Genomic DNA, 27,993 nt, shown 5'->3' on the forward strand with positions numbered 1-27,993 from the left:
GCCCAGTGGATTTGGGTGATGTTTTTAGTAGGAAAGTGGAGTTGTAGAATTGGGTGGGGGGGTGTGCAAAGATCACAAAAGACTCAAAAATCAAATTTCAAAGATTAGAGAAATATTCTTTTTGGGCCACCTGTGGTCGTCTGTTTATACTCTAGGGAGTGCAGTCAACAACACTTTGAGTTTGGGTTTTACAGGGAAAGTGGTCCCAAAATAAACAACTGTAAGGGGTGGGGAAAGGAGGGGCAGGGTCCAGAACTGCTGTTGTGTGGTGTCTGCCTGCCCCCTGCTGGGGAGCTGAGACATGCGCATCTCAGAAGGATGGGGGGCACTGGCTTCCTGGCTAAGGTTTCTCCCAGAACAATAGGGACTGACCCTATTGTGTGGGAAGGATAGCAGATGGTACCAGAGAAGGAAACATCCATGCACCCTTGAAAGGCACGCAGGACAAAGGTAGACTGCTGGATTGGGGCCCAGGTATTGCCCCTGTCTGGGCTACTGCTCCCACATTCAGGAACCAGACCTGGTGGGTGAGGACATGTCCCTCCTGCCAAGTTAATAGCTTCCTCCTCCAGTCAGGAATATAGCTCTGTACCTGCGGTAGCTCCTGCTCAGACTGCCTGTCAAAACTAGCCTGCAGTTCAGGCTTAAGGAGCATGGTCACAGGAAAGAGGGGTTTCAGAGCACCCCTGAGGGGCTTCCCCTCTCCCCAGAATTCCATGATGAAGGCCCATATGTTTGTAGGTGTGCTGGTCATGATGGGCTTCACAGTGGGAAAGGGTAAGTGGGACACGGGGGCAGGGAAGGAGGGGTGACTGAGTCCAGGGAGGGGATGGCTCTGGATGAGCGGGCTCCCTGCAGGGCAGGGAACTTGGAGTGAGCCAACACGGCCATTTCTCCTGTCTTCCACTTCCCCAGCTCTTGTTGCTGAAGTCCGGACCTGCCACCTCTGCCTCTTAGAAGATCCTACTATAGGATGCGTTTTAGGCTCAGAGAAGTGCACGATCAGCAGCTCATCCCCATGCATGGGGATCAGCATCTTTCATAGTGAGTCAAGTCCTAGGAAGGGGCTACTGGTAGGGCAGCCCATGGCTTGGTCTCCTCTTGTAGATGAAGGCTGCTTGGGGCCTGAGGTCTAAGGAGATGGAGGATCCTGGAGGGGGAGGGGTCTGGGCTTCTGTGGAGCCAGTTAAGCTAATTTTTCTGGCGCCTTCTGATGGAGTCTGGGATAGGAATTGGGTCTGGGTGAGGGATCGCGGAGTCTGTGAAAGGGGTGCCAGGTTTGGGGACTATGGGAGGCAGCAGTGGTTGTTAGCTGTCCCCTCTCTTCCAGATACCAAGGTTCGCTTCTTAATCCGGGGCTGTGGACAGCACAAGTCTTACCGGTGCCAAGAAAAACACCCCACCTACCTCCCAGAGTACTGGTACTACGCCCAGTGCTGCCAGTATGATTACTGCAACTCCTGGTACAGCCCCCAGCTCCAGAGCTCCCTCCCTGAGGCCCCTGAGGGGTCCCTGGCCCTGCCCCTGTCTGAGTCCCAGATCCAGTGGTTCTGCCAAGCCCTGAACCTCTCACTGCCCCTACCCAGCTTCCATGCTGAGAAGGAGCCTTCTGAAGGCCTGGACCCCCTGGCTGTCCTGCCCCTGAATCTGAGTTTGTCCATTGCTGACCTGCGCCGCATATACTGGTTCCTCAACAATTCAGGACTTTTGGTTCTTCCCTGGGCTAGGCTGTGACGTCTTACCCTTCCCAGATTTCACTCTGGTCCAGCGTCTCTCCCCTGACACCCCAGCATCATGTACTGCCCTCTCAGAACACTCACACTTTCTGGTCTGTGAGTTCTCAGTCTTCCTTTCCTTTGTACTTCCATCGTCTATATGGTTTTGGTTTAGTTTCCTCCCCAAAAAGCAGTTGGCACTGCACCCAGTGCCCTTCATCCACCTAGAAAATAATCTCAAATGTGAATTCTGCCTAGGCTGACCTGGGAAAGGCACAGTGGTTTCCTCATCCCTCTCCTATCATCTGAGTGGGATCATCCCCCCCACCCCCCATCTTCCTGATCCCCTCTCAATCTGGCCATTTCCACCCCTACACTTGTCTCTAAAACCTTGTGCCAGACTGACCTTGCATCAAGACGGGTGAGAGGCGGACTTTGTGCAGATTTCCTGACTGGGCACTCTGGTGTTCCTACCTCACTGTCTCCACCACCCTCACTCCCGCCTGGTCTCCTGCTTCCTTCTCTCATCTCTTGTCCCCATCTTTGACTTCCACAGCCCCACTTCACGTCCCTGAGTCCTGACACCCACTTGCACAGAATCCCAGGGAGAGGAGAAGATCTGTCCTCTGCTCCACATTCTCCAGTTTCCCTCCACAATAAACAAACTGGGCTAAGTCTGTGTCACATTGTTTATGGGGTCAGGCTCAGGTGTGGGCAGGTGTAAACAGGTTAAAGAAAGTTAACTGGGTGTGGGGTTCAAACAGGGTTGCAGAGCCCTGCCCACTCCACTTGGCCTTTGTGGTTCCTCATGGCCTGCCGCAAAGAGCCCACATCCATCCCACCCTCTGCTCAGCTAGAGATCAAAGTATGAGGATTGTGACTCCTGCCAGCCTTAAACATACCCTACAAAACCTAGAAAGTTAAACCCGGGTGATGTCAGGTTTTTCCACATAAGAAAGGAGGAAATACTCAACCATGAAAACTCAAGAGCAAACCAGAGGGCCCAGGTCTGCATCTCAGAGTTAACCTGGAGCTGAGGCACCTGCGTTCCTGCCTATTCTCAGTTCTTTTCAGGATCCTGGGAGCCAGGACCCCCTCTGTGAGGGCCTAGGTGGAGCGGGTGGGAGAGTACAGAGAGCACACAGGTGGGGCTGCAGTGGTAGGGTCTTTCATTTTGAAAAGCCGCAAGCATGCAGAAAGCAACCTTCCCCATACATTCAATAAACACTGGACACACTGCTCTGAGCCAGGCCCAGTATTAAGCAGCAAGACTTGCAGATGAGTACAGCCAGGTGTCCACCCTTCTGAATCTCACAACCCAGTGCTGGGATTATGAAACTTTTTTCTGAAAAGTAGTGCAGCTCTGTGGCTGGGAGGCCCAATCCCAGCTCCTCTGCCACTTAAGTAAGTTGGTCTCTGTGCCGAATTTTGGTCACCTGTCAAGTAGGGATAGTGCCTCAGGATTGAGAGAATGTGTGTCAACGTGTGCACAGAGATAGAAGTTAATGGACTCAAAAATAGACACGCCTTAGAGGCAAACATACACACAGATTTTGGTCTATTTAGTTTTAAACCTTTTTGGCCATACAGATGTTTGCGCACCATAAGGTGGGTTTTTGTAAACTACACACCTGTGTTACCACTCCCTGAGTTAGCATAAAGGCCTTTATCAACACCCAAAGCTGCCTTCATGCACCCTCCTAGACCCTCCTAAAATTCAGGGGTAGCCACTGTCCTGAATTTTGTCTGTGTGCTTGATAGAAACGACATCACAGCATACACTCTTCCTACACAACATTTTGCATGTATGTTAATAGATTTTTGTGGCCCCTTTAATGGCTTGTGCTCTGGTGGGAGAAACCATTTGTTTCTAGGTCAGGAAGCAGTTGGAGGTACAAAGAGGTACAAGCCACTGTGTCCCTCTCTTGCCGCCCCACTTTACCCCATGACCTCTGACTTCAGCATAAGTCAAGGGCCCAGGTTTACACAGCTCCAGCAAGTCAAACTGGAAGACAGCCTCAGAGGATGAGAAACCCAAGGCCCGAAACTGAGGAGTAACTTAACCATGGTCCTTGAAAAGGGAAGTTGAGCCTGGGGTCAGAGAGGCCACTAGGCCTTGCATCTCTTCACAGAGCTCCTTCCCCACCCTCTCCTCCCTGGGACTGGTTCTCTTACAGCTCCACTCCTACCAACACACCCCCATGAACCTCCCTACCAGTCCCCATCCAGCTCTGGGTCTGACAGCACTTCTAAGGATGTCCACCACCCTTCTGGTCTTCAACATAGGAGGGCTTGCAGTTCCTCTTCACCTCTTTGTGCTGAGAGCTGAATCAGAGACAGTGGGGCAGGGCAGGAGCAGAGCTCCACAGAGCTGGGAGCCACTTACCTGCCCCTGACGGGGCACTCAGGCAGTACCACCTCCCTCAGCCTCCACATCCACCAGAAGAGAGAGACAAATCAAACAGTTTGCACACCTATTTATTTTGGAGGAACAGCCGGGGACTTTGGACAAGAGAGGACCATGGTGGGAAAAGAAGCAAAGCAGGGCAAAGGGGCATCCTTGAGGTGGGAACAGACAGGAGGAAAGATGTCAGACTGAGGCCTTGAAGGAAAACTCCAGAGAATTCTGAAGAGGGAGCCTAGGGAAGGGGCAGAGTGGGAATAGGGGTGTTGAGGGGCGTCAACCAAGAGACAGATAGGACTGGGGTCCAGTAGCTGCTGCTGAGGGCGGCAGGGAGGGCTGGTGGGTGCGGATGGACACTGTTCTGGCTGCCCCCAGGTGGAAATCAGGAGGATGGCTGAAAATTGGCCGGTTTTTTCTCCAGAGGTCTCTATGGAAGTTCTAAGGACCATATTTTATTCTGTTCTGAGGGTTATTGCAGAAATTCTGGAAGCAGCATCGAGAGAATATCTAGAAGCCCAACACTGGAGGAGTGTGGGTGTACGAGCGATCACTCTTCTGCTCCTTGCTGCGGCAGTCACTCACCACGATCTCCGAACCACTGTCTGGGGAGGGACGGCAGCAATCAGCGACACAGAGTTCCCAGGTAAAGCCCCGAACCCTCCCATCCCCTCACCCCACATGGACTTACCATCACTGCCCCCACACCCTGCCCTGGACCGCCAAAATGCAACAATTCCTGGAACTGGACAGGCCAGCAAGTGCCAGGGAGTCACCAGCCATGAACTCTGTGGAAGTTTCCCAGGGAAGGTTGGTGGGAAAGAGCCATTCGAGATACAGTGACAGCTGGAATGGGGTGAATTGGGACTTGTGGAGCAAAGTGAGGAGAACTAGCACTTCAGGCGGGACCATGTAAGAAAAAGTTGGGAGATGTATTGGAGGTCAGATTGCAGACAGGAGGTGTTTGTCGTTTATTTTATGGATCAAAAGTAAGAGAAGAGAAAAAAAAAAAGTAAGAGAAGATGAGGGACTTCCCTGGTGGCACAGTGGTTAAGAATCTGCCTGCCAATGCAGGGAACATGGGTTCGATCCCTGGTCCAGGAAGATTCCACATGCCGTGGAGCAACTAAGCCCGTGCGCTGCACCACAACTGCTGAGCCTGCGCTCTGGAGCCCACGGGCCACAACTATTGAAGCCGGAGCACCCTAGAGCCCGTGCTCCGCAACAAGAGAAGCCACTGCAACGAGAAGCCCGTGCACCGCAACGAAGAATAGCCCCCGCTCGCAGCAACTGGAGAAAGCCCTCGCGCAGCAACAAAGACCCAACGCAGCCGAAAATAAATAAATAAAATATAAATAAATTTATATTTAAAAAAGTAGAAGAGGATATCTCTGTTGCTATTGTATATATGAGAGAGGGGAAATCTTTGTGCCCATGTACGGGGATGTTCACTGCTGCCCTGCTTGAGAGAGTGAAAACTTAGAAGCAACCTAAAGGTCCATCAGTAGGGGGATGGATAAATCAACTCTGACATGCCCATGCCGTGGAATACCATGCAGCAGGACAGGAAGCTGGTTACAAACTGATACGGAAACATCCCCCATAACTGTTAAGTTTGAAAAACAAGTGCAGAACAGTGCTTACAGTAGTATGGTACTGTTTGTGGAGGAAAAAAAGAGGTGAAAAGGAGTGAACAGCATATTTGTATAGGGTGGGATATGCACAAAAGGTCACAGAAAGGATAATAAAGGCAATTTAAAAAATGGTTTTCTCTTATTCGTGCCTGAGAGCTGGGTGAATTGGGCCAGGAGTGGGAGGGAGACTTTTCTTGAATACTCTGATATGGAACCACATCTATGCATCAGCTGTTTCAAAAAGTATAATGAAAGGATTTGAATGAAGGCAGCTTTGTACAGCAGTTGTCAAGAGCACCATCTCTGGAACCACCACAAACTGTGGCTCAGCCTCTAGGAGACTTATGCAAGGTACTGACCTCTCTGCACCTCTGTTTCCACGTCTGTAAAATGGGGATAACAATGCCTACCTTGGAGGGTTGTAAGTGCTTAGAACAGTGCCGGGTACAGAGTCTGTGTTATGTGTTTATTATTTATTATTGAAAAAGGTGAGGGATCAGGTGGAAGAGCAGGCTTGAGGAACTGGGAATGTAGTCAATTTCCAGCAAGTTGAAAATGAGGTGGAGATATCCAGAGGGCAGTTTGACATTACAGTTTGGCCTAACGTTCAGTTTTAGAAGGATGCAGTATGTGCCTGCTGGGTGAAGCCAAGCAAGCAGATAAAATCCTCTGGGAGAGTAAAGAGGAAGAGAGCTAAGGACCAAACTTTGGGGAACGTGAACTGTTAAGGGTCAAGACTTAGCGAAGACCCAGTTAAAGGCAAGACTCAGTGAAGGAGACTGGAAAGAAGCAGTGGAAGATGTAGAAGAGTGGTGCTGGCAGGAACTACTGCTGACAGATGGGGAGAAGGCAGCTTGAAGAAAGGCCAGTAGATTTGGTGATCCCCAGGGTCCCCTACAAGGCTGGGTGCTATGAGGAGGGTTAGCCGAGAAGGGGAGGGGAGTAGAAGTGGAGATGGGGAGTGGCTCTAAAGGAAAGGAAAGAGAGAGAGTGGTGGAACAGTGTCTTAGAGTTGTGGGAACCAGTATTAGGGTGCAGCTTAGAAGGCTGGTAGGGACTCAGTTCGGGAATGGGCTGGGCCCACGACGAAAGGGAGAAGGCAGCTTACTGTTCTCTATGAGCAGAGTCATGCAGCTGCTGCCCTTTGGGGCGAGGCAGATGTCAGATCCCAGAAGGCATCCCAACTCCTTGGTCTCCAAGAGGCATCGATAGCAGCTTAGGTATTTATTTAAATGAATCTGATGAAGGGGTTCTTGATCATAACGCTCAAACTCACCTAGAATACAGAGAAGCACTGACCCCAAACCCACCTAATTCCCAGACTGGCCAATCCCACTGTTCCCTCCTACCTCCCCATCTCAGAAAACCATGAAATCACCAATTCTTTAATGAACCATCTGGCTTAATCTAACATCAGAAGCTTTCGTTCTCATTAAAAATCTCCATTCTCTGCTCTTTTACCTCCTGAAATGAGGAACTCATTCATTCACTCATTTATTCATATATTTGAGGGGCTAACGTGCCCAGCACTCTACAAGCCTCTAACTTTTAAAGGTTAGGCCAAGGCAGTCCATTACAACTTTTGGCAGCCCTGTTAGGACAGTTCTTCCTTTGTGACTTGGTTTCACTGTCCCCACCCAACCCCCAGACTCTTTTGAATACGCTTTCTTAATCTATAATGTTCAGAAGTGAAAACATCAGGGTGCATCATCACAGGACAGGAAGAATCTCAGCTTTGTGTAGACAGGAGACATCAAGCAGCGCAAGGCCACATTCTTTGTTTGGTGGTTCTCTCACTGAACAGACTCATATTAAACTTTGTCCACCAAAGCCCTCCCCAACTGCATTCCTATTCACCTCCCTCCTCCTCTGATCCCAGGCCCAGACCACATGTTGATGAGTCCCCAGACCCAGCAGAGCACTTGGTGTAAGGCAGATGCTTAGCAAACACTTTGGATCTTGTTTCTGTGTCAATGGTGCTTTGCAGCCAAGTGAGGTTATCAGGCTGGATTCAGCCTTGTTCTACACTGTGGATCCTGAGGCTGTCATCTGGCATGTTCTCCCAACCCTCCCTATTCTGTATTGTCCTCAGATTCTAAGAGGTTCCCTTTAGTATCTCCATTCAGGTCACTGCTGTTGAATGAGATAGCCCTGGGGTAATCACCAGAAATCTCCCTCAGAGTGAACATCAGTACATTATCAGTCCCCAGGCATTATCCCACCAAGCCCACCCATCCCATCTTTCTTCCTGCCTGGGTTTACCTGAATCTCCTTGGCAGATGTACCCAGACATCTATCCAGGGTTTCCCTATCCAGCAGGATAGGAGACCCGTCTGACCCCGTAGAGCCACTTACCAAACGCCAAGCTCATCAGGACCAGCATTATTAAGAGGACCATGTACAGGGCTTGGGGGGGGCCCAGATTCCGGCTACCTGCAGGGCCCGCCATAACATGCATGACTGCCCACCAGCCTCCAGTTTGGCCTTATATTGGTGGAAGAGAAGGTGGCGCAGACGAAGGGGAGAGGCAACATCCTTTGGGGGTGGAAATCAGTGCCTGAACAGCCAGAGGGACAGAGCGTCCTCACCCACGGCCATTCTGGGGTCTAACATACTGGCATGGGGACAAGGACCCAGCAACAGGGGAATGAGAGGGGAAACTTCTTTCATATTAATTCAACAGACATTCATTCAATCACTGCATCAGGTGTTGGGGATACAATATTGCACAAAGTCACTACCCCCACAGAGTACACCATCTAGTACGGGAGACAAGTCAACGGACAATGAAGGGGGAGGGGCGGGGAGCGCGGGCAGAGTGCTTCCAGGGAGAACTTGGGCAATGGAAAGTACTGACCCAAGGAGTTTCATTAGAGCAGTAACAAGATCAATTTATGTTTGTAAAAGATTTCTGAGGCCAGAAAACCACTTAGGAAGCTATTCCTGAGCCCAGTCACAAGATGGCGGCCTGGTCTAGCAGAAGAGAGGGAAGCCGCGAAGTGAACGAATCTGAGCTGCATTTAGAAGAAAGACTGGACAGATTTGGACTTAGACTGAATGTGAGGTGAGGGAAGGGGGATAGGCTTGCAAAAGGGGGTAATTGTGACACCATTTTCCAAGATGAGAAACACGTGTCAGAAACCCCAAAGCGAGGACACCTGAGTCGCTAATGACCGTACTCGGCCCAGTGCCCCCTGTGGGTTCCGGTAAGTCAGAGCCTTTCCCTACGCCCGACTTTTCCCGCCCCGCCTCAGCTCAGCTGCACGTCGGTGGATCTGATCTCCGGCGCCCACACGCTCCGGCGCTGTGCGCTCGCTCTCCGCGCCTGGCTGCACCTCAGAGATTTTGGGAAGACGCGAAGGCGGCCCCCAGCCCAAGCTCAGCTCTTGGCCGGGCGGCTGGGGAGGGCGCGCCCGGCGTCGGGACCCAGGCATCCGGCCCTGTCAGACACCCAGAGCACTACGCGGCTTCCCCGGAACATCGCACTGTGGCGCTAACATCCCTCCCCACACCCGGATTCTGGAGACCACACAGCAAGCAATGAGCGGCCGCGAACTGGCTCCAGGCGCCCCATCCACTTCCCCCGCCGGGGGCCTGCTGGGCCCACCATGCCTGCTCCGTCGGCATCTCGCCAGGTCCGTCTCTCTGTGAGAGACACAGGGTTTTTGCTTTAAGGGTCGGTGGGCTAGGGGAAGTCCTCGGCTTCCAGGAACGGACCACCTGCTCCAACTTCCAGTCTGAAGATTTGGGGCCGGGCCCTGCCCGAGGGTTCCCTGCTGTGTTCCCAACACTATCCAAGAATCATCCGGTCTCGGGGTGCTGATGCGGAAGATGGGAAGAAACTGACGGAGACACGCCAAGAAAGGCGGACGCGAAAGAAGAAATACGAGAGGAAAACACACGCCACTGCGCGCACCCCAAGAGCCTTGGGATGATAAAAATAAGAGAATTATTTTAGAGAAAAGTCAAGAGTAATGGAGAACTGGGGAGGAGCACGTGGGACCGATATAAATGTTGGTTGAATGAGGGACAAAGTGATAGACGAAAACAATTAGACAGCGGGGGCTGCTTTTGAAGCAAAGTGGGCAAAGGAGAAGCAGAAGGGAATTTCACAGCGCCCTTTGACTCCCTCTCTCGAATATAAGCTCCTTGGAGGCTTATGGTGACGGGCTCCTTGGAGGCTTTCCTGGGGTGAAGAGGCGGGGCTTTGCAACTGTCGTCCTGGTGAAAACAGCGGCTGGAGAAATCCACGCTGAGGGCCCCTCCCCCCGGACAAGGGATACCTGAGGGTAAGCAGCCAAATTACCAAACAAAGCAGGTCGGGCCTTAGGACAGAACGCTGCAGTTAGAGGAGGAATCGGGGTGAACGAGGGGCGGAGCTATGGATGATTAGGCCGGGCGAAAGCCAGCTTCTGTCTCTTCCGCGACAGAGCAGTCTGGAGAGGAACTACAGAGGGGATCTTTAATCAGAATAGAAATGAATGAAAAAATGAATGACTGGGCTCCTGAGGGAGCTGGGAAGGGTTGGTGATTGGATGGATGGATGGATAGGGACCTGGCTATCCCCGACGCCGGGGCCCCCCACTCTCTGGAGCCTTTCACCCTCGGGGCCCTCATTCACTTGTGACAGTGCGAGAAACACATGCCCCTCCCGGGGACATGGAGCAAACCCTCAACCCAGACACTCAGTTCAGAGCCGAGTCCAGCACCTCACACCGGGAGCAGCGCAGGGTGGCGCCTGGGCCAATGAGACATGGTAAGATAGGGGGTGGCCCAGCCCGGGGCCCACTTCTTCCCAGGTTTCCTGTCCAGTTGCTAGCTCTCCTTTTCCCCAGCCTCCATCCCCTCTCCCAGTTTGCCTAGCAACTCTGGGATGCCTGGGTGTCCAGGCCTCACCTGGTGCCCACTACAGCAAGAGTCAGAGCCTCAGCAGATGTGGTGTGTGCATCTCAGCTGGTCTTCTCCCGAGGCTGCTAGAACCCTGATAAATAGAGTGAGGAGTGGATATGGGGGAGCTGGTCCCACCCCGGGGGCGGGGGTGTGAGCCTTATCAGATAGGGAGTAATCTGAGGGGGTAGACTGAGACTCCTTGGTGGCGCGGTGCAGAATTCAAATTTTGAGCCTCACTTCTCCCCACCCACTTCAGGTATCCATGCGCCCCTCACGGCATCCACTGTTCTCTATAGTATGTGCAGGAAGAAGGGGGAGGGAGACGTGGTTGTAGAGGCAGGTCAACAGAGTCCCTGATGGCCATGGCCAGGAAGAGGGAGTCCTTTGTGTCTAGGGTGTGAGATGTGGGGCACCCCGTGTTTGCATTTAAGGAGGTTCCCTTAGCTGAACAAAGACTTGGGTTTCCAGAGGGCTAACTGTCCTGATGGCTCTGGAAGGCAAGGTTCAGAATCATGCAGCTGGTTCCCACAGCTTCACGCTCCATACTTCCCACCCTGTTTGCTCCCTAGGGCAGAACAGAGGAGAGGGGTGCCAGGATCAGCTCTCCGGTATTTGCTAAAGGTGGAACACTCTGGAGCTGTGGCCACCTCTTCTCTTCTAACCCCAAATAGGAAGCATCATGTCAACTGACAAGTCTCAGATCACTCCTTTCAGTGGAGACTCAGTGTATCTCCCTTTAAGGAGCTGCTGAGCTGGTTAGGGCAGACAGCCTCTGCCCCAGGCATTGCAGGGGAGCTCTGTGCTTTGAGGTTGGAGAAGACACTGAAATTAACCAGAGGATGTATCCAGGACCTCAGAATATGGTCCACCTTAAGTATCTTGTTCAAAATGGTGGACCCAGGGTGGTAAACCTAGGGGTATTTCATCTGGAAAAGAGGTTTCCAAGGGAAGAAGGTGGCCAGGGTACAAACTGATGGGTGGGAAAGGGACTCATTCTGTTCTGTGAGGTCCAAGGATTGGAAATAGAATGGAAGTTATAGGGAACCAATTTCCTCAAGTTCAAACTAAGAATATTCTAACAGCTGTCCAGAAAGGCAAAGTATGGCTCTGGGAAGACCCGAGTCCTTGGCACCTGCTCCTTGGTCCCCGGCAGGCCCTGTGTTTGTTGAATTGCAAAGAGGGTGTGAAGAGAGAGACTTGACATGGTGAGGAGGGTGTGCAGGGTTTGTTGCATCAGACATGGGAGCAGGCCGTTCCTCACTCCCCACGGAAAGAGCAAGAGCTAAGCAAGGAAAACTGGAAGGACTGATGGTGAGACCATGCAGGCTGGACCTGGAAATCTGTAGAATCGCTGAGTAGGTGAAAATCAGGAGCTAGAAAGTATTTTGTAACCAACAAAGCCCATGAGTTGTGAGCAAGAGGAGGCAACCTTGGTCTGCTGGGCTGGTCGTATGCAGGAAGGCCTAGGCAGGCACCAGGGAGGCCGCACAGTGGTGATAGTACTAGGCATGCCAGGGAAGGGTGAGGACTGGGGACCCATTGCACAAGGATAGCTCGTGCTATTGCCTGAGGTGACAGCAGAGATGGGGAGGGTTACACTGGCTGTCTGGAGTTGGGGTTTCTCAAAGCCCAGCCCTTTGGAGCTTCGACTCTCCCCACTCCCAACCCTGGCTTCCTGGACACCTGGGAAGTCACAAAATTAGCCAGCCAGTAGAAAAAATATTTTTATTAATTATTAGGAATAATCCATTCATTTAATGCAGGGAGTGTGTTGGGGAAGGTTAGGTACTGCCGGATGGATGAGGGGAAACGTGCAAGAGGAACAGTGAGAAGGGGGATGGTCTCCCCGCTTGCCACAAACTATAAACAGCAAAATAAACACAGAGGATAACAAGTAATAGGGTCCTTCCTCATGTCTCCTCCCATCCGTTCTTCCAGAATGAGTCCCAGTGTGGTCCCTAGAGGTGCCAGGGCATCTGGAAGTTCTGGGCCGGGAGTGGGGTACAGTGTGTGGCTTCGAAGTTGTGCAGATGCTTCTGAGCCTGAGGGGAGAGGGCGGGACAGGTGGGGTACAGAACACAGACACCCTCCGAACCCACTACCCACTCTACAAAAGCTGCTACTTCCAATGCTTACAGGGTACCCCTGTCCCCAAGCCCCACACGTGCCCCCTGGCCATTCAGGCACCCTCTTCCTGCTTCCCACCCCTTAGCTCACCAGAAACAAAGCCAGCTGCCGCCTTCCTTCTGGACTCATGTCCTCCCCTGCAGAGAGGAGGTGCTCAAACACGGGCCACGCATCTGGATATTCACCCCCTTCCTGGGCTCTTCCCAACCCCTCCTCCTGCCCCAGGACTCCTTACCCACGCTCCAGGGGAATTCAGGCCCGTGTTCTGCCTGGTAGGACTGGAGGACGGACAGGCACCAGTCCTCCTCCACCTCCCATCGGCTGTAAATCGAGGCTGGTCATGGAGAGAGAGGAGTGCCCATCAGCAACCTGGTTTTTGCCAGGCCCCCAACCAAAGCCCTCACCAGATCCCCTTTCACCTTCCTCCAGCTGTGAGGAGGCCTCCAGCCACTGCCTCACCGCTTGAAGACCCTCCTCCGCCATCACACGGGGATACCTATGGAGGCAGTGCCGGGACAAGAGGTCAAGACCCAGTTCTCTTCACTCGTCATCCCCAAACCTTCTCCCCTGTCTCCCCGCGCTGGTGTCAGTACACACACATATGTGCGTATGTGCGTACACACACCCTGGCTCTCACCGATGCTGCAGGAGCTTCAGCAGGAGGTCATTGCCTCGGTTAGACATGATGTCCTCAGGAACCCTGGGGGTGAGAAGAATGTACACTGGAGGGGCTGGAGGTTGGGGAGGAAGGTTCTGGATACCTGGTTTTCTGGTGGGCAGAGGGAGGAGGGGCAACTCCCTGGCTGTCTCTGGGATCCAGGAGGGCAGAAGTTCCCAGGCACTCACGTGGTAGTGATGATCTCATCCTTGGTTCTGCGGATCAGCAGCACAGGGCCCTGGTACCTTCAGAGGACAGCATAGTGGAGAGGGAGAGCTCAGAGGGGGAGACAGGTGACAACTGGCCACCCCACCCCTGCACTGGCTGCATTCTTACCCCTGCTACAGCAGGGCCCCCTGGGCTAGCCCTTCACCCAGGGGTGAGAGTCAGAATACTTAAGAATGGGCATGGCTCAAAGTCAGGCCTTGCTGGGAGGTCCCTGCTGGGCCAGGCATGAACCGACTGGTTGCCAGATCGTGAGAAGGTCCAGGGTCCCAGGGAAGCTGGGAGGGGTCGGGCCTGCCGTGGTGGTGGCGAGGCCACTAGGAAATGTGGGGCAGTGGCTTGTACTTGTACTTGGGTACTAATTTCAGCATTTGAACACCCAGTAGCATCTCTACAGGGGGTGAGGTGGGGGAAGGGTGTTATACGCTGGACACTGGCCCGCCCTCACCTGCACAGCTGCTCTGCGTTGTTTAGATTGAGATGCTGCCTCACAGTCCTGGTCACCAGGCCCCCTAAAGTGAGAGGAATGTGAAAGGACAGCAGAGACAAAGCCCCTGCTCAACACCGAGGTCCCCACTGTTCATGGAGATAGAAAACTGAGGTCCCCAGACAGGGGAGTCCTCCTGCTTCTCAACAATGGGGTGACCTACTCCCCACCCACAGAAAGGGGAACCATCTCCAGTTAGAACATCTCCCAGTTCCAGCCCACCTCTTTCCTGAAGGGCAAGCCTGGGAGCTGCACTCACTCCAGCTGTCTGGCATGACCTTCAAGGCCAAGGGCACCAGGTCATCAAAGGAGGCATCCAGGATCACGGCACTAATGTCTGGGTAGGACATGGCTGCCCACGTAGCTGGTACCAGGACAGGGAAGAAGGGTGAGGACCAAGGGCAGGCCCACCACCCCTACCCTTGTCCCACAGATCCTATAGGCTGACCCCATCCTGCCTACTAAGTGAGCCCCAGGTCTCTCCTTAACCCCTCACTTCACTCAGCCAGGGGTCTGCCGGAGACGACGGAGAGAGAACAATGAAATGCACTGAAGACAATACCAGAGGAGACATTTACTCCCTGAAGTCACCACCCCAGGACCCCAGTCCACTTCTTTTAATAATCGGGCACAAGGGTGGAAGGAAATGTGAAGTGTACGCGAAAAAGGAGAGCTTCTTCCAGACGCACTCAGAGATCCCACCCCCGTCCCACCTCTCCTCCTTGAAGCCTCCACCCCGCTCCTGGGCCACCAGTGCATTTCCCCACCTCTCCTGGGGGGACACAGAGATGGTTTGAATGTGCCTACAGTAGGGGGGGGAGGAGGGAGGCTGGTACCAGTGAAACCGCCGATGGACCAGGCATAGATGATGATGTCCTGGGGCTGGAAGCCCAGGCGGTGGATGGCAAACTGGACCACCACATCCATGGCGTTGGCCTCGTTCTGTGGGAACGGCACCCCCTGCAGGAAGAAGGGCAAAGGCAGGAATGGGTCAGCACAAAAGGCCGCTTGCCCATCGCCCCCCAACCTCCCAGCAGGGACCCTTCCTGCAGCTACGCTGCAACAGACAGCGAAGATGGAGCTGCAGCTCTGAACAGACAATTCAGAGCGCTTCTCTAATGGAAGAATAAACGCCTGTCAGTGGCATTAAAAAAAAAGAAAAAGAATAGGGCAGTGGGAGGGGCTGTTCTCTCTAGAAACCAGTCGTTTACAGCAAGATCCACCGCCTCCCCTCCTGCCAAGCCCCCAGGGTGAGAGGAGGAGGCTCGCAGCTCCCTGCCCTTGGCGCCCAGGTCACACCTGAGTGGGAGGCCCTACAGAAACATATAACCCCTTTCCCTAACACCAGTGGCTGACCAGAGGGAGACAGACCATAACTCAGAAAAAGAAGGGATTTCAGAGAAGGTCTCACCGTGCTTCCAGCAAAGCCGGGATGATTCCAGCCCAGGACTGAATATCCAGCTGTAACACAGGGGGAAGAAGGGCTGGGACCTCATGGTCCACGCCCCCCACCACTCTCTGCCCCCAGCTCTGGGGGAAGGAGCAGAGGACACTGGAGTTCTAAACACCCAACTCAGAGGCAAAGAACTCCAAGCCTTCCCAGAATGGGAAGATGACAAAAAGGTTCTGAGGCAGCAGAAGGGAGAGAGATGTGATTGTTGGGTCCGGGGAACAGAACAAAGAGCATAATAAGGTTAGGGACACAGCCCTAGGGGAAGGATGCAAGGTTAGCAAAGCAAGTGGGGAGCAGACTTTTCCCCAAAGGCAGGGGTCTCAAACCTCACCCAGAGAAAGTGGTTAGGCCCTGGGAGGTCATATCCATGTGGGAAGGTGGGGACATTCCATTCCAAGGGGCAGAGATAAGAGGGCTGAGCCATGGGCCTACCTTCCAGAGGTGTGGAGACGCAGCCCACTTCATAGAAGCCCGCGTTCCCCTCACAGCAGATCACCTATAGGGGAAGCAGGAAGGAGCCAAGTTGGGACCAAAAATCCCACTAGCGGCAGGGAGGGCAGCCTGTGGGAGCTTTGTAGGAAAGAGGAAAGGGCACGTTTCCTGTTCTCTCCAAGGAGAACAGAAACTTCTCATTTCACAAGTCCGTAAAGTGAGAGGCAAAGTGGATGCAAATGCTTAGCAAACTGGGCCCTCCGAGGAAGAGGAATGATCCAACTTGAAATGCTCAACCCCCCAGCAGTGTCCACTCTTCCTTGGAAGACTACCAGGTGGCCATCTCTCAGGAATGGGATTATGGATTTTTTTTTCCTTTCTAGTTTTGGGGTCCATTTTTTCTGTGACTGTTTCTTTCGTGTGGTATGCCAATCGCTTTCCCTCTCCCTCTCGGGCTCCAGAATTATGGTCAGATAAACTCTATTGGTGCCCCAAGCCAAAGCTCAGGGATGGTGGGGCTTGGGTAGACCCTCAGAGCATCTGGGCAGCGATGGGACTAGAACCCAGCACCCAGCGCTGCTGGCTTAGTGCTCCTTCCAGGGCTGCTTCATGGGCGCAGGAGATTTTAGAGCCAGGCTGCCTGGGCTCAAATCCCAGCTCTCCCACTCACTAACTGTGTGACCTGGAAAAGCTATTCTGTGCCTCTGTTTCATCATCTGTAAAATGGGCTAATATAAATGGTACCTATCTTACAGGGCTGTTGTGAGGCTCAAACATATGCCCTGCATGTGGTAAGTGCTAAGTGGTGACTATTACGATGATGACGTTTTGGTCCTTGCGTGTCAACTCCTATATCTATTTCCGTATCACAGGGATTTCCTACATCAAGAGGTCTTTAGGGCGGAGCTGGGAGATGGGATTATCCCCACTGTGCTTCCTTAGGGCTGCTGTAGAACTGAGATCTCTAGAACCTCCACTGCCCTCCCCACACTCTACCTTTGGGCTCCCTGTGCCCTCTCACCAGCTTCTGTCCCTGGGGCTCAGCTCTCCCTCGCCGGTCCACAAACATGGTGTCAATCTCATTGCCGTCGCAGGCCTGCAGCTTTGCCCGGCGCCCGTTACACTGAGTGGGGGAGATGCAATGGCCAAGTTGGAGGGGCAGGAGGCCACATTCCTGGGTGGAGGAAGAAGGGCTGGGGGGGGGGTCAGGGGCAAGGGAGCCTTACCTCTTCCACCAGCCGGGCCTGCCCCTGCAGCAGCACAGGCATGAGGGCCTTCTGGAGCAGGTACACAGAGCCCGGATACAGCATCCGGCGCCCCAGGGTGTGCGCCACCAGATAGCTGTGGGGAACACGGGGTTAATGAACCTCCAACACAGTGGAGCCCAGGGACCATCCCAACCCAAGCACTCAGAGACTCTGGGGCCGGCTTCACCTTTGACCTTCACAGCTTCGTTTGCCTCTTTCAGGACTTAACGAAACAATATATGCACCAATTTTTCAAACTTTTGTTTGTTTGATTTTTGGCTGTGCCACGTGGCTTGCGGGATCTTAGTTCCCCGACCAGGGATTGAACCCATGCCCTCGGCAGTGAAAGTGTGGAGTCCTAACCACGGGACCGCCAGGGAAGTCCCTCCCTTTTCAAACTTTTTTTACTGCAACCTTTTTTTTTTTTTTTTTTTTTGTGCTGTACGCGGGCCTCTCACTGTTGTGGCCTCTCCCGTTGCGGAGCACAGGCTCCGGACACGCAGACTCAGCGGCGACGGCTCACGGGCCCAGCCGCTCCATGGCATGTGGGATCTTCCCGGACCAGGGCACGAACCCGTGTCCCCTGCATTGGCAGGCGGACTCTCAACCACTGTGCCACCAGGGAAGCCCTACTGCAACCTTTTTAAAATACTTTATATTGTGGCCTAGTACACATATATGCACATATTAACATTGAAAGTTTTATGAGATAATACTTTCTGTATACTGATATAAGTAAAAGCAAACTAATTAAAAATTATGATTCTGTTAATGTATTTATTTAGGTCCCCAAATAAATAATACTGTTCATTGCGATATGCCCGGTATCTGCCATGTAGTAGGTGCCAAGAGCCTCGCAAAGAGTACTCTGGGGCTTAATAAATATTTCTTGCACAAATACACTAATCTAGACACAAAAGATGCAGTAGGGGGCTTCCCTGGTGGCGCAGTGGTTAAGAATCCACCTGCCAATGCAGGGGACACGGGTTCGAGCCCTGGTCTGGGAAGATCCCACATGCTGTGGAGCAACTAAGCCCATGCGCCATAACTACTGAGCCTGCGCTCTAGAGCCCGCGTGCCACAACTACTGAAGCCCATGTGCCTAGAGCCCATGCTCTGCAACAAGAGAAGCCACCGCAATGAGCAGCCCGCGCACCACAACGAAGAGTAGCCCCCGTTCTCCGCAACTAGAGAAAGCCCGCGCGCAGCAACGAAGACCCAACGCAGCCAAAATCAATAAATAAATCGAAAAAAGAGATGTGATAGGTGCTGTTCCTGAAAAAGATGGTTAACCACTTCCAGTTAATCCCGAAGTAGGATTTGTCCCCAGAACAACATTGTACAACCCCGTCCAGCATCCCCCCTCAAAACCTCAAACTTGCCTCGCCCCTCTGATCAATCAGCACACAGTCAACAACTGACCACTAAGTCCATCCACTTCCTTGGTATCCTCCAACCTGCCTCCTAGCCCCCAGCAACAGAAAACTCCCACACTGGCCGCGCCACTGTGGTCACTGTTGTCGTTTCAGACATCACCAGCACCCACAACCACGATTTCCTTAGGTTCCACCTCATGCTCTCAGGCACCCAGGCAAGGTGGAAGCCCTTCAGAATATGTTAAATCTCACCAACTCTATGAGGCAGGTTGTTCATGGACGCAGAAGTTGGAGCTGCCTCGAAGTGGAAAAACCAAGGAGCAGCGGGACCAGGATAGGGCCGCAGCTGCCACCAGACCGTGCTGCAGCTAAGGCTGTGTGTCCCCGCCCCACCCATAACCTCACCCTTCCCTCTCAGCCTCACTGAAAGAGCTGTTGTGTCAGAACTGTGTTAATATCCCAGCTCTTCATGCACCACCTGTGAGACTATGGATCTCTCTGAACCTCTTTTTTCCACTCACAGATGTGGATAAAAACTAAATACTTTGCTACAAATAATACAATGTACATGGCACTAAGCCCAATAAATGACAGTCAGCTAACAGCGGAGCGCCCTGTCCTGGAGCCTCCGCACCCTATGTTCCCTCCACCCCAGCTGGCCTCTCTTCCCTGCTGCTTCGCACCTGGTGATCTGACAAGGCAGCTTCTTGACTCGGTTGAGGAAGGTGTCTGCAGTCCCCCGGTGCAGGGGCTCTGGGCGGAGCAGGGCCACACCCCAGCGGGAAGGCCCCCCCCGGGACTCCTTCCTGAGGAATGGAAAGATGCAGGGGAGGATGGGGTCAGGAGAGCAAGCTGCGCGTCTGAGGTCCGTAGGATGGTGGGTGCAGGAATGAGGAGATGGCGCTGGATGGCGGGCCCTAGATCCCAAGAAGGGGTGGAGGTGGGGGACAGAGCAGGCATGGAGCGAAAGAGCCGGGGCCTCACCGGCTGCTGGGCTCTTCCCAGTGGAAGTCGACTGGCCAGCTCCCGAAGTCAAAGTTGTACTTGGCGAGCTGCCTCTGTGGTGGGCGGAGAGAGATGGGGGAGGGGATGAAAAGGGGAGTCGTGGGGATGCCCGCCTACCCACCCCCAACACTCCCACCATCCAGGGGACCGGCCCCCACCCATCATGGGGAGACAAGCAGAGGTCAACACCCTCCGGTCCGCAGATGGAAAGTTCTGCCGGGGCCAGAAAAGCCAGGCTAGAGAGGATGCCCTATCAGGTATCAACTCTGGCCTGTTTGCCCGCATCTAGAAGAGGAACCTAACACTCTTCGCTTTTCTAAAATCTAAGACTGACTCACCCCCAGGAGGGGGCGCTGGAGGTGCTGGAGCTTCTGAGGGAGGAGGTGGGGAGCCTGTTGGCTGGTCACGCTCCCTTCCCCACCTAGGTTCTTTACACGATTCTATCTTGAAAGATCAAAATGTCTAGTGAGAGGGAAGGAGAGAAGTCACGCCCACGGTAGCCCCTTTGCACCTGGGCCACCACTTGAATCAAGGCCTCTCTGACTGTTCCATCCTCACGGGCACCTCCCTTCCCTCGACTCCTGCAGCCACGGGCTGCTGATGCCACCCAGACCATCTGTGCCTTCGGTTACCCCACTGAGTCAGTCCACGTGCTTTTTTTTTTTTTTTTTTTGCTGTACACGAGCCCCTCACTGTTGTGGCCTCTCCCATTGCGGAGTACAGGCTCCGGACGCACAGGCCCAGCGGCCATGGCTCACGGGCCCAGCTGCTCCACGGCATGTGGGAACTTCCCGGACCGGGGCACGAACCCGCATTCCCTGCATCGGCAGGCAGACGCTCAACCACTGCGCCACCACGGAAGCCCAGTCCACATGCTTTTTAAGGGCAGTGAGAGCTGTGTCTTCCACTCTGCTGTATTTCTTCCCCCACCCCCAGAGCTCCCAGCACTTTGAGAATAGTTTATTTTCTGTCACAGACATTTTTTTTTGACATTTACAAAAATAACTGGACTAAGAAAGAGCAATAGAAAAATTCTACAAAAATGTAAATGGAAAAACAAAACAAAATGAAGGGAAGCAAATTTTAGGCAAGCTCTGTTCGGACCTGGACCCAAACACAGGCTTAGTCACTTCCTTGCTCTGTGACTCTGCTTGGGTCTTGTAACCTCTTTTTGCCTCTGTTTCCTCAGACATAAAAATAAGGGTAATAATGCCACCTCATGCCATTGCTGTGAGGATTAGAAAGGGTGTATGCAAAATGCGTCAGACAGCGGCATGGTGGAACATCTTCACACAGCTCCGTAAGTGGTGGTGTGGAGCAAACAGCAATACGATGATGGTGGTCAGAGCTGTTTGATCCCAGAAACCCCTGTGTAACAGGAAAGAGCTTTATAGGGCCCCAAAGCCCCTTCTCAAAGATGATCACACTCCAGCACTGGCTGGGCTGGCACGACTCCAAGGACACCCTGCCCTAGCTTTTCTCCCTCCTGGCACCACACTGTGCTCTTGGGCACAAGGGTGGACATACCTGCCTGTCTTGTCCCATCCCTGAACAAAACTAGCACAGTGTTCAATGCACACGGCAAAAATAAACAAACATTTACAGAATGAGCTGTTGTGATAGAGAGGAGACCTCCTTCTAAGAAACACTGTGAATGTTTCCACATCTAGGCAATTCTTGCAGATGGAGGGTGGAGGATTATTCTAGTGGGATATTCCACCAGAAGTGGTAGGGAGGAAAAATTCCTCAGGGGGACAGTTCCCTTGTGGAGGGGAGAAGGGATCCAGCCATGTGCAAGCAAACGCCCAGTGTGGCGGGTGGCAAAACACATCTCCCTGCTCAGGCAGAAGCTGGGCCGGTGCTCTGCGGAGGCAGTTGAAAGTCTCACCTTGTTTTCTGCAGACCGGTTCCTGTGTGTTGCCTCCAAGATGGTGATGAACTGCCGGTACTGGGGGTTGGTCCAGCGGCCGATGCCTGGTGGAGAGAGGATAGGAAACTGTGTTAGGAAAACTGGGAAGCAAGACGAGTAAGTTTCAGGAAGAGAATCCGAGATGGGCAAGAAGTGAGAGGAAAAGGAACAGAGGGCCCTGGATCTGGGGAAACAGGAGACCTGGGCCGACGCCCCTCCTCCATATCCAGTGGCCGGCAAGGGCATTCTTCCCCTCCCTAACTTCTCCAGTTTGTTTCTTCCTAGACTATAGACCTTCCACCCTCCAGAATGTTCATTCTTCCCAGTCTTAAAACACTGTCACGTGCCCTCAGGCTTCACTCTTGCTAACACTGGGTTTCTCTCCTTCTCCCTCCTCCCTTCTCCAATGCTACCTTTCCAACTCTTTTCTGCATATTCTAACTCCCTGCATCTGGCTTCACAGCTCTTGCTCTTGCCCCATATTACTTCCTCACTCACTGCATCCGAGTCCCCTTCCTGTCCTCATTCTTTCTCTCTCTCTCTCTCTTTTTTTTTTTAGTAAATTTATTTGTTTATTTTTTGCTGAGTTGGGTCTTCCTTGCTGCGCGCAGGCTTTCTCTAGCTGCGGCGAGCGGGGGCTACTCTTCGTTGCGGTGCGCGGGCTTCTCATTGTGGTGGCTTCTCTTGCTGCGGAGCACGGGCTCTAGGCGGGCAGGCTTCAGCAGTTGTGGCACGCGGGCTCAGTAGCTGTGGCGCACGGGCTTAGTTGCTCTGCGGCATGTGGGATCTTCCCAGACCCGGGCTCAAACCCGTGTCCCCTGCCTTGGCAGGAGGATTCTTAACCACTGCGCCACCAGGGAAGTCCCCCCATTCTCTTTTAACTGTGCCACTCAGCACTCTTCCCGTCTGTCAAGATTCCTTTCTCCTGTTTCCTGGGTCCCTCTTTGCCTCCTTCCAATTCCTGGGCTGCTCCTCCCCTGCCTCCCTTCTTCTCTCTCTGAATCGAAAGTCATTCTCAACACTGAGCTCTTTTCTCTCTTTGCTTGGCCCCTCAGCGATCGCATCTGCTCTCCCTTCACTGCTGAGGAATCTCAAGCCCTGACTTCTCTGCTCCCACTGACCCGACAGGTGTCATGCGCCAGGCACTGTTCCGACATGGGAGTGACAGCAGGAAACGAGACACACAGGTCCCAGCCCTCAAAGAGCTGGCATTTTGGTTGGGGATGGGGTGGGGCTGGAGAAAGACAATAAATGAGTAAACAAGAAAATTTCAGAGGGATAAGGGCTATAAAGAAAATAAAACCAGAATGAACTAGAACGCTAGGTATCATCAAGGGTAGAGCCCCCAAACAATACTGAGAATGAAACAAGCTGCACAGTGATTTGGATAGAGTGATGTCATTTGTGCTAAAAATGTAAAATGCACCCCCCAAAATGCTCTATTTTGTCTATACTTATCATATTGCACAGATTCTAAGGTTCATATATTTTTTTTCACATTTGAAAACTGAAATCGGTAGGCATTTACAACTCTTAGCAGCTTTGATGTGATGGAATGAGGTCTCTATTTTGTAAAAATATAAAAATATGGACTAGGGAAAAATAAACACACCAGATGACAATGGTTATTTCTGGGGAAAGAGAAACACGGGGCTGAGGAAGATTCCAGTGGAAACGCCAACCCTGTAATGCTTTAGTATTTTATTGACAAAAGGTATTTGAAGCAGTAGCACAAAACATGAGCATTTTAGTTCTTTCTGATATTTTGTTTTACGGACTTTTCTGTACTTAATTTCTCCCCCAAATTAAAAATAAATAAAATGTAAAATTAAGACAAAACTGAGGAGTGGGAGTGACTTTCAGATAGGGTGGTCAGGGAGGGCCTCTCGGAGCAGGGAGCCCAGCGCCATGGGCAGAAGGTCCTCACCCCAGACTGGACCCAACGGCAGCCGTCCAGCTCCTGACCCCACCACTCCCTTCTTAGGCATCCCCCTCACCTGGTTTTCATCAAGTACACCCACCAGAGGGCACTGATTTGGTTTGTCTCTTCAGTTTTTAAATTGTGAGATAATAACATATGTCCGTAAAACATACATTCGGTTTAAAGAATACAAACATTCATGTGCCGATCACCCAGGTCAAGAAAGAGCACAAAGCCACCTCCCACCAGGAGTCCTCCCCAGCCTGTTCCCGCCCCCTCCCAGGTTATCACTCTCCTGACTTTCAAGATAACCAAGACTGTGTTTTTCTTTAGTGTTTTGCCACTTATATATGCATCCCTTTTGAACTTTATGTAGATGGAAACATACTGCATAAATTATTTGGTGTTCAGCTTCTTTCATTCAACATTATATCTGTGGGGGACTTCCTGGTGGCGCAGTAGTTAAGAATCCACCTGCCAATGCAGGGGACACAGGTTCAAGCCCTGGTCCGGGAAGATCCCACATGCCGCGGAGCAACTAAGCCCATGCGCCACAACTACTGAGCCTGCATGCCGCTGCAACTACTGAAGCCCGCATGCCTAGAGCCCATGCTCCGCAACAAGAGAAGCCAGCGCAATGAGAAGCCTGCGCACCGCAACGAAGAGTAGCCCCGGCTCTCTGCAACTAGAGAAAGCCCACGTGCAGCAACGAAGACCCAACGCAGCCAAAGAAAACCCAAAAACATCATATCTGTGAAATTCATCTGTGTAGCTGGGTGTAACTCTGGCTTGTTCATCTGCCTTGCTCTCTGGTGTTCTCTTGTAGGACTATAACCTCTAATGTATTTCTCCATCCTGCTATTAGGGGCCATGGAGTCCACTTAAGGATTAACACAAACATACACATGGATATATGTGGAACTGTTGTAGGGTATATGCATCTTTTCTAGATAATAGCAAACCTTTCTGCTAATTATCTGTTCATATTTACAACTCAACCCCTTTAAGGAAAAGATCATGTCTCGGCCATTAATTACTTCCCTTCAGGGCCCAGCACCGAACTATATTTGCAAAGGTACTTAATGAATATTTACTCAGTGATGGATAGATCCAAGCCGGTCTCCGTCTCCACCTACCTCGGAGGCAGGCCACTCCTGCCAGCAGGAGAAGCAGTGTCCCAGCATAGTGAGAAAGTGGCACCACTTTGGACAAACTCAAGTAACCTGGTGGGGGAGAGGGATTCTATGAGAAGCTTTCCCCACTGGCCCTCAGCTCCTCTTCGCAGTTCAGCCCCAGCCTCCCCCCCACACCCTCTTTTGGGGACAGCCACACCCTCAGAGGAAGAAGACACCTGATGGAAGAGGGAAGCCAAGCCATCCTCATCACAGGTCCCCTTTCCTCATTAGGGGATTGGCTCAGCTGCCAATGACCTGCCCGTTTCCTGTCCCACCACCTTTGAAACCACACTGACCTTTCCTGTATAAGTAGAAGAAGGCGAAGGGAGAGGAGTAGTAAGAGATGGACCAGAAGACTGAAGCCTGTAGCAGAAAGACAGGGACAAGCAATCAATACACACACACACACACACACACACACACACACACACACACACACACACACACACACACACACACACACACCCGGTCTGCCATTTCCAGGCCTTGGCTCTGAGCAAAGTGGATAACGTGAGGGATATCATATCAAGTACCTATTCTGTGCATGACACCATGCACACAGTAGGTGCTCAATTATTTGTTGAAGGCAGTGTGTCAGAGCATAACAGAGGCTTGGAAAACTAGGTACAGCTTCTAGTTTCTTCCCCTAATCATCTCCGGACATAATTTCATCACATTTAAAGGCCAGTCTCTCTTTCTACTCAAGTTAATCAAGCCTTTTCAATCAGCCCTGCTCAGGACAGCCCCTGGCCTGGTCCCCAAGAGATGCACAAATGTCACCATCGGAACCTTGCCAGAGAGAACAGCTGTCTCTGCAGCCAAAGAGGCTAGATGCCAGGGAGGACAGGTCACTGGGGACTGCAGGACTCCGCACCTGCGGATGGTCCCAAGAGTAAACGCAGCTTCCTCATGGCTCAGGCTGCCCCAGAGACAGCAGTGCACATGCCAAAGGAGAGTACCAAGTATGTGCGCTTGAGAGCTATCTCTGTGTGTGTGCGTGTGCGTGTGCGTGTGCATGTGTGTGTGTGTGTGTGTGTGTGTGTGTTGGAGATGTCTGCTGCAGAGCCCAGAGCATCCCCCACCCCCAGGGGCACTGCCCTGTCCTAGTCTGGGGAGAAGAAAGTTCAGGAGGGCAGCTGGGTCTGAAAAGATGCAACAGTCCCAGATGCCAGGGCAGACATACCAGTGCCAGGATGCTGTCGGCATGTTTCTCGAGGGCACGGGGCTGATAGTACGTATCCTGCCAAAACAGATGGCCGAATTAAGGATGCTGCTCATTGACAAGTCCCCCACCTTCCCTTTTAGAAGCCTTGATGTGTGTCCTCTGGCTCTAGCCCCCAGAGTCATCTCTCCTAGGACATCTCTGGCTCTGTAGGAAGCTCCTTTTCCCCACCCTGACTCAGAAGCTGATTTCCTACTCCAGACCCTGAGAACAAACACAGGGCACTGGACTTGGAAGCAAAGTGAAAGCAGCATTGGACGACTTTTGCTCTTTTTCACAACCCAGTTTCAAATGGGTTGTGTGCCTATGGGGACAGAGGTAGAGAAGGAAAGACATCATGACAACTTTAAGAGGGAAAGAAGAGCATTGGAATGAGAGTCGTCTGATTAAGGAAGAGAATGTGGCTGGCGGTGGGCAGTTTGTAGAGGGCAATGAACATAATCTGAGACCACCGATAAAAACAGAACATTTAGGAACACAGCCTAGCACCACCCAGGTTTTCATAAACGCAGTGATCCTGGGGTCTCCAAGGTAGGCTGCGGGTGGGGTGGGGGAGAGCGGACGTATGATATGTTGAAGAAGTCATTTTGAAATTCAAGGCCAGGGAAGATAAACGGAACCGGGTGAGGCACTGAGTAAGGGGAAATCGAGAGTTTGATGGCAAAATCATCCAGCTCCTGAATCCGCGCACGGTCTCTTCCAGGACTTAAGAGTCAATTGGGACCGGCATGAAGCAAGACGGGCAGGGTTGAGGGGTCGCGAGAGGAAAAAAGCAAGGAGTGGCAGTCGGAATGAGAAAGCACTGGACAACAGCGATACAGCAGGCGGCCAGTCCACAGGCGTGACTTTAACCCAGGAAGCACAAAGAGAGCAGACTTTGCGGACAACTAGCTTGACAAGCAGGCTCCCCCGATTTCCAATAATGGGCGCTTCTGGAGAGCAAAGGCCGCAAAGGGGTTTGGGCCATACTATGTTTTTAACCAGGGGAGAGCTCGACTCACCCAGGAGCTGGAAGGGGGGTTAGTGACTGAAGTTGGAGTCCCAGGGACGCTGGACGGGGCCCTTTCAGAGTCCCTTTCCCGGTAGATCTTGTAGAGCCGGGGGCCTAGGACGCAGCTCAGCAGCTTCGCCATGGCCCCGGCCCGGGGCGCTGCTCTTTCAGCAGCAGGTCCCCCTGCTGGCCCCGCCCTCCCCCGGACCCTAAGGTGTTGCGTGCCCTTGACGTCAGCACGTACCGGCTCCGCCTTGCGCGGAGTTGAGATATTTTCAGCGCCCTTTCAGCATGGATTCTTGTAGTTGGAGCTACGGGAACTGCAATAGTCAGAAATTAGTTGGAGGCGTTTGGACCGCGGAGAGTTAGAATATTATCAGACATAGTTAAGCCACTTCTTTCTACCCCTTAATACTGGCAGACTCTCGAGCGACAGTGTGAAAGAGGGGTTAAGGAGCGTTTGACAAGAGCAACAAAAAAGGTATCTAGGAACACGTCTAATGAAAGAAATGCAAGATTTTACGAAGGAAATTACAAAAATTACTGAAAGAGGTAAACAAAGGCTTGAGTAAATGGAGAGCTACGCCATGGTCATGGATAGGAAGACTCAGTATTGTTAAGATGTGTGAAATACTGGTTTAAAAAAAAAAAAAGGATGGGGCTTCCCTGGTGGCGCAGTGGTTGAGAGTCCGCCTGCTCATGCAGGGGACACGGGTTCGTGCCCCGGTCCGGGAAGATCCCACATGCCGCGGAGCGGCTGGACCCGTGAGCCATGGCCGCTGAGCCTGCGCGTCCGGAGCCTGTGCTCCGCAACGGGAGAAGCCACAACAGTGAGAGGCCCGCGTACCGCAAAAAAAAAAAAAAAAAAAAGGATGAATTATTGCACTTAAGCGTGAACAATTTTCAAAACCATAATGTTGAGTGGAGAAAAGAAAGCCACAGAAGATTACATACAACATGACACCATAGTGCAAAATTCAAAAACACTTTAATGATCAAGTATGTGAAAGATAAAGAGCAAATTTATAATACTGTTACACAGCATAGAGGATCTTTGGCTGAAAGGGTAATATTCTGTTTCTCGATAGATATAGAGGTTTGTTTTATTTTTTTTAGTACCTTACA

General features: G+C 52.3%; 3 protein-coding genes across 4 annotated transcripts; 1 reads left to right on the forward strand and 2 right to left on the reverse strand.

Moving 5' to 3' along the window:
- Positions 1-29: 29 nt before the first annotated feature.
- LY6G5B (lymphocyte antigen 6 family member G5B) lies at positions 30-4,195 on the forward strand. Its single transcript, XM_073810570.1, has 3 exons — positions 30-777; positions 916-1,044; positions 1,331-4,195. The coding sequence occupies exons 1-3, from the start codon at positions 654-656 to the stop codon at positions 1,732-1,734; spliced, it is 657 nt and encodes a 218-aa protein (XP_073666671.1). The 5' UTR covers positions 30-653; the 3' UTR covers positions 1,735-4,195.
- Positions 4,183-9,709, reverse strand: LY6G5C (lymphocyte antigen 6 family member G5C; the record flags this gene model as incomplete). Its single annotated transcript, XM_073810574.1, has 3 exons — positions 4,183-4,721; positions 6,859-7,026; positions 9,358-9,709. Coding segments are annotated over 3 exons (615 nt in total), but the record flags the coding sequence as incomplete, so codon positions are not given.
- Positions 9,710-12,351: 2,642 nt separating this feature from the next.
- Positions 12,352-27,063, reverse strand: ABHD16A (abhydrolase domain containing 16A, phospholipase). Of its 2 annotated transcripts, none has more exons than XM_073810559.1 (20): positions 26,879-27,063; positions 25,839-25,895; positions 24,952-25,018; positions 24,575-24,703; positions 21,539-21,624; positions 19,630-19,703; positions 19,329-19,451; positions 17,249-17,363; positions 17,044-17,145; positions 16,023-16,086; positions 15,549-15,598; positions 14,974-15,097; positions 14,397-14,501; positions 14,099-14,162; positions 13,614-13,670; positions 13,405-13,467; positions 13,187-13,263; positions 13,003-13,101; positions 12,858-12,904; positions 12,352-12,682 (listed from the first exon to the last, which is right to left on the reverse strand). In XM_073810559.1, exons 1-20 carry the CDS (start codon positions 27,008-27,010, stop codon positions 12,599-12,601), a joined length of 1,719 nt encoding a protein of 572 aa, XP_073666660.1. In that variant the 5' UTR covers positions 27,011-27,063; the 3' UTR covers positions 12,352-12,598. The 2 variants fall into 2 exon arrangements, with proteins under 2 accessions (XP_073666660.1, XP_033719892.1); XM_033864001.2 differs by having other exon boundaries at positions 24,617-24,703; positions 26,879-27,061.
- Positions 27,064-27,993: the final 930 nt, after the last annotated feature.

Source organism: Tursiops truncatus, chromosome 10 (assembly GCF_011762595.2).
Source record: "Tursiops truncatus isolate mTurTru1 chromosome 10, mTurTru1.mat.Y, whole genome shotgun sequence".
NCBI lineage: Eukaryota > Metazoa > Chordata > Mammalia > Artiodactyla > Delphinidae > Tursiops > Tursiops truncatus.